Source organism: Petaurus breviceps, unplaced genomic scaffold (assembly GCF_028583685.1).
Source record: "Petaurus breviceps papuanus isolate PSGF00001 unplaced genomic scaffold, PetGlider_PUasm1.0 551, whole genome shotgun sequence".
NCBI classification, from domain to species: domain Eukaryota; kingdom Metazoa; phylum Chordata; class Mammalia; order Diprotodontia; family Petauridae; genus Petaurus; species Petaurus breviceps.
The window spans coordinates 35,259,489-35,269,986 of NW_027186372.1; the positions used below are offsets into that span (position 1 = coordinate 35,259,489).

Below are 10,498 nucleotides of genomic sequence, written 5' to 3' on the forward strand. Positions count from 1 at the left end.
AAAGTTCCCCGGATTGTGGGGGCGGGAGGAGCTGGGGCATGCGCGCAACGAAAGCATAACCTCCTCCCCTCGGAGGCTCTGAAAAAGCATCTGTTTCCCAGAAAGGAGGGAGGACGCTAATCGAGATGGACCACTTCCGGGCCACCAGACTAAGCGGGCCGGAGGAAGCTGTGGGTACCGGTGGTGGGGAGGGCGGCTGTGCCGGGGGCCACTTCTCCTCCCCAGCGGCTTTGGAGGTTTCCCCGGCACTCCCGCGGCACTGAGGTAACCGGGCCGGGGCGGAGCTGGGGAGGTGAACGTCGGGAGAGGCTCAGAACCGGCCGCTGCTAGTGCCTTTCTCTGCCAGGAGCTCCCTTGTCTCCCACGGGGTCGGGGATTGGGGAGATCCGGGACGCCTAGATCTCGGCCGGGGAGGAAGGGTAGCCCAGGCGCCTGCGCCTCGGGGGACTGAATGAGAAGGTCGGAGATGGAAACGGAGGTCCGCAGACTAGGAGTGGCTTGCGAAGAACAAGCCAGCTCCAGGGCTGGGACTTGAACTCAGATCTCCTGGCTCCCAGTTTTCTGCTCTTTCCACCATACGAGGCGGCTGCCTTTGCATACCCGAGTTATTTAACTGGCTTTATAGCTTCTGCTTCTTGTTCCCACATTCTTTTTTCCACAATTAAAATTAGTTTAATATTTAAAGTTTGAAAACACGTAAAAGTAGAAAAAATAATGCAGAACACAATTCCCTTCAGAAGTGTTTCTGATGCCTCTCCTGCCTCGTAGGCCAATCTTTTTATAATCCTTTATTTCACTTTGTTCAATAACAACAGTCCAATGAGGCAGGTGGTAGGAGGATTTTGTCTCATATTTTATGCCTCCAGGATCCATTATTTCTTTGGTGTGGATACACCTCCCAGCAACATAGATCACAGTCCCTCTCACATTTTAGTAGATTGTTTTCACGGCCCCCCCCCCCCATCTCCCCCCCACACACAGCCAACTCCTAGACTGGTTCTTGGACAATAGTCATAATTTGGATTGCTTATCTTCAAATTCATGTTCAAAAGCTTGTCCAGCTTAGTAAGACCTGCTTGGTCTTCTATTCTGCTGGCAAAACGTTTGAGGAAATGGACACTTTGCTGTCACACCACTAGAAGCAAAAGAGAACTTTAAATATTTAGATCTATTTTGCACATGAGGAAACGGGCTCACAGAGTGAAGTGACTTACTCAAAATCACAGGCCTGATAAGTAGCAAAACCAAGACAAGACCCTGGTTTCTTGATTCCCAGGCCGGTGCTTTTTTTTCCCCATTAACATTTAGATTAGGCCAACAGCTTTCTTAGAAAAATTGAAGTGAAAATATTCAAAGCCTAGGTAACGAATATCTCATCATTGTACTTTTAGTACAATTTATTGTAAGTTCTTGTCCCCTGCACCCATATACTCTTGCATACACATACACCTTACCTTCTTTGTCATTGGTTACTTTCATAAAAAATATCTGACTCAGGGTTATTTAGATAGAAACCAAATTTTTTTTTTTTTTTGGTTCATGACAGCCCCCTCCTTTTTTCTTCTCAGTTTCCTATACTTGTGACATAGTGCAAACGCGAGGAGGAACGGACACAGCATTGGTTAGTTGTGGCCTAAACCTCATCCCGCGAACATGGCTAACAAAGGAAACAAAAAACGCCGGCAGTTTTCTTTGGAGGAAAAAATGAAAGTAGTAGAAGCAGTGGATTCTGGCAAGCGAAAAGGAGATGTGGCAAAGGAATTTGGCATCACTCCTTCTACATTGTCCACGTTCTTAAAAGATCGTGCTAAATTTGAAGAAAAGGTAAGGGAAGCATCAGTGGGACCACAACGAAAAAGAATGCGTAATGCACTCTATGATGACATTGACAAGGCTGTGTTTGCTTGGTTTCAGGAAGTTCATGCAAAAAACATTCTTGTAAGTGGATCAGTGATTCGAAAAAAAGCATTGAATTTGGCAAATATGCTAGGCTATGACAATTTTCAAGCAAGTGTTGGCTGGCTTAATAGATTTCGTGATCGACATGGGATTGCTTTAAAAGCAATCTGCAGAGAGGATAATGATAAATTAATGAATGGTATAGGAATAGATAAGGTTAATGAATGGCATGCTGGTGAAATTATAAAGCTGATTGCAGACTACAGCCCAGATGATATTTTTAATGCTGATGAAACAGGCATGTTTTTCCAGTTGTTGCCACAACATACGCTTGCTGCTAAAGGTGATTGCTGCAGAGGAGGTAAGAAGGCCAGACAGCGATTGACTGCACTTTTTTGTTGCAATGCATCAGGAACTGAAAAAATGAGACCACTGATTGTTGGTAAATCAGCTACCCCACGATGCTTTAAGAATGTGCATTCACTTCCTTGTGATTACCGTGCCAACCAGCGGGCATGGATGACTCGAGATCTATTTAATGAGTGGCTAATGAAAGTTGATGCCAAGATGAAACGAGCAGAACGCAGAATTCTCATGTTGATTGACAACTGTTCTGCACACAATATGCTTCCACGTCTAGAAAGAATTCAAGTTGGATATCTCCCATCAAACTGTACAGCTGTTTTACAGCCACTGAATCTTGGTGTAATTCACACCATGAAAGTTTTATACAGGAGTCGACTCTTGAAGCAGATTCTTCTCAACCTCAATAATAATGAAGAAAAAGAAAAGATCAACATTAAACAAGCTATTGACATGATAGCTGGGGCATGGTGGTCTGTTAAAAAATCCACAGTAGTGAAGTGCTGGCAAAAAGCAGGTATAATTCCAATGGAATTTACTGATACTGATCCAGAAGAAGATGATGAACCAGATATTGCAATTGAAAAATTATGGAATTCAGTTGCTATTGCCACATGTGTTCCAAATGAGGTTACTTTTCAGGACTTTGTTACTGCTGACAATGATTTACTTATATCTCGTGAGTTAACAGATGTGGAAATTGTTGAAAGCATGATGACTGGTACAAGCCCTGAAGAAGGTGAAAGTGAAAGTGAGGATGATGAAGGTGTCTCTTTGCTGGAACAGCCAAAACTAACCATTGCAGAAGCTATCTCAAGTGTAGAAAAACTCAGGCAATTCCTTTCTACTTGTACAGACGTTCCTGATGCAGTCTTTGGACAGCTAAATGGTATAGATGAATATTTAATGACAAGTGTAACACATACCCTTGTGGAATCCAAAATTACAGATTTTCTCCAAACAAAATAAAATGGGAAAATTTCTTCATCTCTATGTTGGAGGGCATAGTTAACATGACTAAAGAATGTTCCTTTCAGATTTTGAACTTATTTTAAGCAATATTATTGCATTGACATTCCAATACTGTGAAATGATATGGACACTTGAAGGTTGCTGTAATGGGATTTGGTCTGTGATGTATTCAATTGCTACCTGTATTATCTCTTAATTCACTGTGGAAAGATTAACCACTTTTCAGATTATCCATGAGACCTGCAGCTAGCTAGCTGGATCTCAGAATTTTCCTCCAGTTTACAAACCACTTTGCTCTAAAGATAGCATCTGGTATTGCCCAGCTTTGTGACATTCCCCCTCATAGTTAACTGCATTTAGGACCAATTATCTTTTCATAAAACATTTTAGTTCTTTCTCTGTTCTGATGAATTGTCCTGACACAGCTGTCCTCTACTTCCTACTTTTCTTATCCTCTATAACCAAACCCTTCGCATCCTGTCCCCTGAAAAGAATAATTTGATGCAAGTTCTTCTTGTGGGAATTGCTGAAGCAGGTAACATATGTTTCCTAGCCTTTTAGAGATGAACAACTTGGGTTTGTCACTAATAGGGAGATGAGATAGGAGGGATTTAGAACATATTTTCTTAGAAGAGTAGTTGAAGTTTATGAAGTGATCCCATAGTAAGGGACCACAGAGTTCAGAGAGAATAGGAGGCAGACCCATAGAAATATTAGAGTGAGGAGGTTTAAAAGAGATTCAGCTGTGAGAGTGTGCATGTGAATGGAAGAAATATGTTGGATCTACCCTGATTTGGGATCCTACTCCATTCACTCCATACCTGTAGATAATTCAGAATCTCTTCCATTATAATAATAATAACACACTGCATTGCCCACTCACCAGGGAGAGACTAAAATAATGAATTGCCCCTACTTTCTCTGTTACTGTACTCTGTGGAAATGTTAGGCTAGGTTTGATTTAATTCAGGACTTTAAAAAAAGTTACTAGAAAAATTCAATTCAATAAGATTTTTCCCCCCACAAAAAACACCTTATCTTTTTGTATTCCTAACCTAATAGTCACAATTCAGAAAAATGTAGGTTTTATTTTTAAGTGCAAATCAGTCAGAAGGTACTTAACTTTAAGGTGGTGGTAAATTTTGATAGTTTTTCAAATGAAATTTTTGGATACTTCAAGAATGCTGAGAGTTGGTTTGGTTATTTTCCAAAGCTAAAACTTGTGAAGTTGGTGGGGGTTGGGGAGGAGGTGACTGTCTCCTGTTGGTCAGGTTAGCCATAGATATCAGAGAATATTTTTGCCATGATGTATTAGGAGAATCTCCATCACCAAAAACAACAGATATTTAAATTGTTTTAATTAAGAAATACAAAATTTATGTATTCTGGATATTTTTATTCAACACAAATATAACTATATTAATAAAATGAATGCATATTTTTGAATTTTCAACCAGTTTAGGCCAAGAAAACAAAGTAATGTGCTTCTTCCTTCTTCTAGTCAAGATATCACCAAGTCTTGTCATTTCTTTTTCTGAAATGTCTCTAGGTTTCACCACTTACTTTCTATTTTCATATATACACAAGTTGAATCAAGACCCTGAGCACCTCATATCTGCAATAGCCTATATCAGGGGTGGGAAACCTACTGCCTCGAGGCCACATGTGGCCTTCTAGGTCCTTAAGTGCAGCTCTTTTATGGGATTTGATCTGTGATGTTTGAATTCTAAGGGCCACATTTGACGACCTAGAAGTTCACATGTGGCCTCAAGGCCCCAGGTTCCCAACCCCTGGCCTAGATGGTCTTCCTGGCTCCATTCTCTTTCCCCTACCAGTTCCATCCTGTACACTTATTACCATATTTTCCAGAACGTTGCATACAGCATGTCACTTTCCCTGCTCAAAAAGCTACAGTGACTTCTCTTTGCCTACAGAATAAAATGCAGATGCTTGAACCTGACTTCCAAGGCCCTCCGTAATTTAATTTAACCCACTCATCCCATTATGCCCCAATTCTGGATAAACCAGACTTCTCCTTAAACTATACAACTCTTAATCCTGCCTCTGTGCCTTTAACTATGCTTGAAGGCTCCGTCTCCATCTCTGTCCTGTTCATGTCTTATCCACCCTGAAAGAATTGGTCTAGTCCCTTTACCCTCAATCTTCCATCCACTTCAAGTCTACCTTGATTTGTCTCTTTCTGATTCACTGTACACTTGTCATTACCACACAATTTAGCACTTAACGGTTCTGTGTTCTAGTTTTGTCTTGTCCCTCGAGGACAGAGGCCGGGCATTATAATCTGTTTTGTATGTTCAGTAGTGCCTAGCAGAGGGCTGGGCACATAACAGGCACTTAAGTTGACTGATAGATGTATGAAATGTGTCCAAACTAAATCTTTTTTTTTTAACAGTTAAGATTTGATCCTGGTACCAAATAATAATAATAATGGCAAGAAATTACTTTGAGATAATAGCTAGAAAATAGTGATACATTCAGAAAACATTTCTAACACTGAGGGGATTATAATCTCACAATGGTAGTTCCAGGATCTAACTATCAAGGTAAAATAATCAGGTAGATTTGGTTTCCAAAACATTACATTTTCTCTTATAGTTTGGGAGCAGTTCTGGGATGAATAGAATTCCAAAAGGGTCCAAGTCATTGCAAAGGGGAAGCAGATAAGGAATCAAAAGTCAAAGACTATTCTGTGGGAAGATTGAAGAACTTATTTTAAAATCAGTGGACTGCTCCTAGAAGAAGGAGGAGGAGGAGGAATTACAATTCACAGACTGACCTAAGAACAGTAAATTGAGGGTGGTTTTAAATAAAGCTTACAATTCAGACGGTGCCTGAACTTGTTCCCTTGAACTTTACAAACCCAATACACTTTTAAATGTGTATCCATAGGGCAAATATGTGACATTATCATCATCAGGACTGAATCACAGATACTCAAGAATTTTGAAGCAATTCAAGGATAAAATTGGGGAGCTGTTGACCAAAGTGTGTAATCTGTCTTTATATACATTCTTTGTGCCAGAGAATTTATGAATTGCATCAGTGAGGGGTCCTGGTAGCTATTGGCTAATGAGTTATGCCCTATAAGGCAAGCTTGTGAGATCTAACGAATGTTAGGATGACTGAAAATTAAACCAGTCTTTTAAAGGCAGTTTTACAGATGGGAATTTATGGTCACCATGTAATTGGCCATTGCCATGAAATTAGGTAATTGAGGGGAGGGGATGGGAGGGACGGGAATGCCATTCACATTCCTGAAAGCAGCTCATAATCTTGACCTATCCATATTTCCCAGTGCACCCGCAGAATATTGAGTACAGTGGATCAAAAGAACATTTTGCCAGATGACTTCCATATTGAACATTTGTCAGCTATGTCTCTTAAATTTTGTTAATCCTTTTTTTTTAGCCTTTCTCTAGCCTTTCTATATCCCAAGTACTGATTTTGACTTCTTCCCACAATTCGGGACCCTTCATAAACAAAGATTTCCTGACTGAATCTCTTCCCCTATTCCTCAAAACTCAGTCTTCGGTTGTCATTATCTTGCCTATGATATCCTAAAACTGGACTGGGGATAGGAAGTCATTATAGGAAGGAAATAGTATAGAAATTATGGCTGTCTAATCCAGGGTACTTGAGGGGAATAAATATGTAGATAATAGGGAAACTAGCAAAACAAAGTTCATTAGGTTTTTTTTTAAATAATAAATGAATGTAATACATTTAGATTTCCAAAATGTCTCCTATATAGTTCCAAAACCAAAAAATTAAAATTTATTTGATGGGGATTAGGGGAACAGCAACTTTTGTAATTGATAGTGAACTGATTTGGAGAACAAAACTTGGCAGAACTAACTGGACGTTTCTCCAGGTGGGAGAATCATAATCTGGCCTACCCTTATTTCACAGTGGCAACTCTTCCCCAGCCCCCAACCATCTAGACCGCTGACCTGCAGTTTCGGATCTACAGGATGGTTCAGATGTTCTGGGATATTGGCATTTATGAATATAATCCCAGGAAGAGGGCTAGAAACTCATGCATAAATCTAATGGTAGTGCAAGCAATCTGCTTTTTACCCCTTGAACTAGGAAGCAAGCATTTTTGTTTTCCAGTCTCAACTTCAGTGGACCCTGAGCCCTCAAATTAAGCCCTTGGAAAACAATAAACACGTTTAACAGCCACCAGGTGGCATGAGTAGAAAACAGATGGCCAGGATCATTAGCATCAAAAGCATTTATGGCAGACTTAGGGATTGGAGAGGTGGGGAAAGAGATGGACCCAGCATGTGATAAAATCAGAAAAAGACCTCAAAATGGAATGTTCTCATTATTCCTAGCAGCTGTTTCAAAGCTTTGCCTCTTAAGCCTCTGACTCCTAACAATTGTCCTATTCTCTTACCCCGACTTTACCAAAAAGATAAGAGTACACCTGTCAGAGTCTTCAACTGTGTACTTCCACATCTTGAACTTTCTCAACATCTCTCCTGTTTTCTCCTCTTCTTTTTTGGAAAAAATATTGGCTCTCATTTCAGTGTTTCTAGAGGGGAATTAAGTGAAAAGAAGTGTCAAAATTTACCCAAGATTTTATGTCATCTCTGGCATTTGCAAAGGATAGACCAGCTCTCCAGAAATGCAGGAGCAACATCACATATTTCTCCATTTTACACCTGCTGAATAGCTGTCACCACTTTGTAACTAACTGGGAGAAAGGAAAGTCCAGCCAGCGGCCTTCCAGGTCCTCAGGTACAGCTTTTTGACTGAGTCCAGGTTTTATAGAATGAATCCTTTTATTAAGAGGATTTGTCCTGTGAAGTCTGAATTCAGTCAAAGAGCCTGCACCTGAGGACTTAGAGGGCCACATGTGGCCTTAAGACCACAGGTTCCCCACCCCTCCTAGACCCTGGATGTTCCATATGCTCCAGGGTCCTTATGGAAGGGCTTTATCTATGAATGTAAAAGGAGGTGAGGAAGCACATGGTACATAGTATGTTCCTATAATCTTTGCCCTCTGGTTAAAAAACATCACCAAGAAAGAAAAGTTTAAAATGCTATTGGCAGTCAAAAGAGTAGAGATCTCAATCTCGTCTATATTGATACGAGCTGTTACAGAATACAAAATTTAACATCATCCTTTCTTCCAATGGCATCCATTTCTCTCAGTCTCTCCATCCTAGAAGACAGATGAGGTTTTTCCTGTTTCAAAGCATTTTTTTTTTAGTAAACATTTAGAATGCCACACCAAGTTGCCTGAATAATGGTAAAAATGCACTCTACGTTGTCATGAATTTGTAGTTTCTGGGGCAGCATATCGTATTGTGAAAAGTTGAAAGATTGAGACCTGAACACTTGTCTCTCTGATACACATTCTCAATCCATTCCAAGCTTCTAGAGAAAAAACAGCAGACAACCTCTTTAAAGGTCTCCTATCTACCATCTCTTGATGGTAGATTGACCTCTAAGAAGTGAAATAATAGATATTAATAAAAGGACTCAACTTTAATTCACTGAAAAAAAAATTACTCGGTTCCAAGTATATTTTTATGAACTTTCCAAACATGAACATTTCAATATGCAAAGAAAAAGGATTGTATGTGAAACTCTGAGCTTCTATTACATAGTTTTTTAAAATGTATTTTAAACTCAATACAGTAGTAACAAAACACTGCTTGTCTTGTGTTGTTTTCTGAACTTCATTCTCTTTCCAAGTGTATTTCACCAAATGTAGAGAAAATGTTTCCAAAAGGGAATGTTTTGCTGAATTTAGTATTAATGGTTTTTTTTGGTCATGTGTTTCTTTGAGAACTGCTTTAAGTTAGAAATAAAATTTGTTATCCCTAAATTTTTACAAGTAAAAGCCAGTGGATTACGTGAAATCATCCTTCTACTAAGGAGGCCTTTCTATCTGAAACTTGATAGCTAGCAAAACAAATTCCACTGGCTATACAGAAGTGAGAAAGGAGAAAAATCATTGAAATATACTTATTAGCTATAGAACATAATTTGGTTTGCCTTGAACCTCTAACAAAGAAGTTTAATTCATGATATTCTGGAAGCATCTTGTTACAAAGTACTTTCACCTTCACAGTCACCTTTCTGAAGACTGGTGTCTGTGTGGGGTTGTTGTAACCCCTTCCACCCCTGCATTACCCTTCCTCCCACCACCCAGATCCTCAGCATAGGGTTAACATTAAGCTCTAATTTAGGCTTATATGTAAGATCTCTGTGTACGATGTTAAATATTTTTACTTTGTTCCAGAGTTTCAGAATTTAATGTTTTACTTTGCATTTTATGCAACTATTAAGTGTTCACTTTTTTCTTAAAGATCTGTAGCAGAAGTTATCAACAAAAGAAATAATGTCTGTAAATAGGTCTTAGTAAGTTATATCATCTCCTTAAAATACTCTCCTCCCCCTCCCCACCTCCTAAATTTCACTGAGTGCCAGTTCTTGTGTTTCATTTGATTGTTGCTGTTTGGCCTTCATTCTTGAAGAGGACCATGATGTCAGGAAAGTGATGCCATGACATGCAAGTGAATTGAATTTAAGTGAGGGAGGACTGTACAAAGTCACCAGCCTCATTTGATACATATCATGGAAACACACTGGCTGGGATTTCTTTTATTGTGATGCTGATCCATAAAATGTTGCAACATGTAAATTCACACACAAACACACAATTTTTCTTGTCCATTAAAAAAAAAAGTGGTATTACCATATCAACCTAAGATATACCTAAGCAGTGGTTTTTTTTTACACTAACCTCACCCTAATATATCTGGATGTGAGTTTTAGCCTTGAAAATATAATAAAATTTTATTTTTAGGATAAAAACATAATAAAAACAGACCAAAGACAATATCACAAGTAATACTAAAAGTATGCTAAAAAAAAACCACTAAAAATATAGTACCAAACTCTCCTTAATTTAAGTATACATTTAAAATCATGAACTAATATTGTATACAACAGAAATATTAAAAGCATTCCCATTAAAAACAAGAATAAGTCAAGGGCTATCTACTTTCATCCTTTCTATATTATAAAATCTTGGAAATATTAGCCATAGTTATAAGGCATGAATAAAAAGAAATATGCATTGTCAATAAAGAATTAAAATATCTCTATTTGCAAGTGACATCTAGAAAACTAAAAACCTTCAACAATAAAACTCAAATAATTACGTTAGCAAAAATCATTTGCATTTCTATATACCACCAACAAATTAAAAAACAAAGAATGAAAC

At 38.8% G+C, this 10,498-nt stretch overlaps 1 protein-coding gene across 2 annotated transcripts; it reads left to right on the forward strand.

Annotated features, from left to right (window-relative positions):
- The first annotated feature begins 45 nt into the window (after positions 1–45).
- TIGD6 (tigger transposable element derived 6) lies at positions 46–8,915 on the forward strand. Of its 2 annotated transcripts, XM_069102638.1 has the most exons (3): positions 46–264; positions 1,569–1,824; positions 1,915–8,915. In XM_069102638.1, the coding sequence occupies exons 2-3, from the start codon at positions 1,654–1,656 to the stop codon at positions 3,229–3,231; spliced, it is 1,488 nt and encodes a 495-aa protein (XP_068958739.1). In that variant the 5' UTR covers positions 46–264; positions 1,569–1,653; the 3' UTR covers positions 3,232–8,915. The 2 variants fall into 2 exon arrangements, with proteins under 2 accessions (XP_068958739.1, XP_068958738.1); XM_069102637.1 differs by having other exon boundaries at positions 1,569–8,915.
- The last annotated feature ends 1,583 nt before the right edge of the window (positions 8,916–10,498 follow it).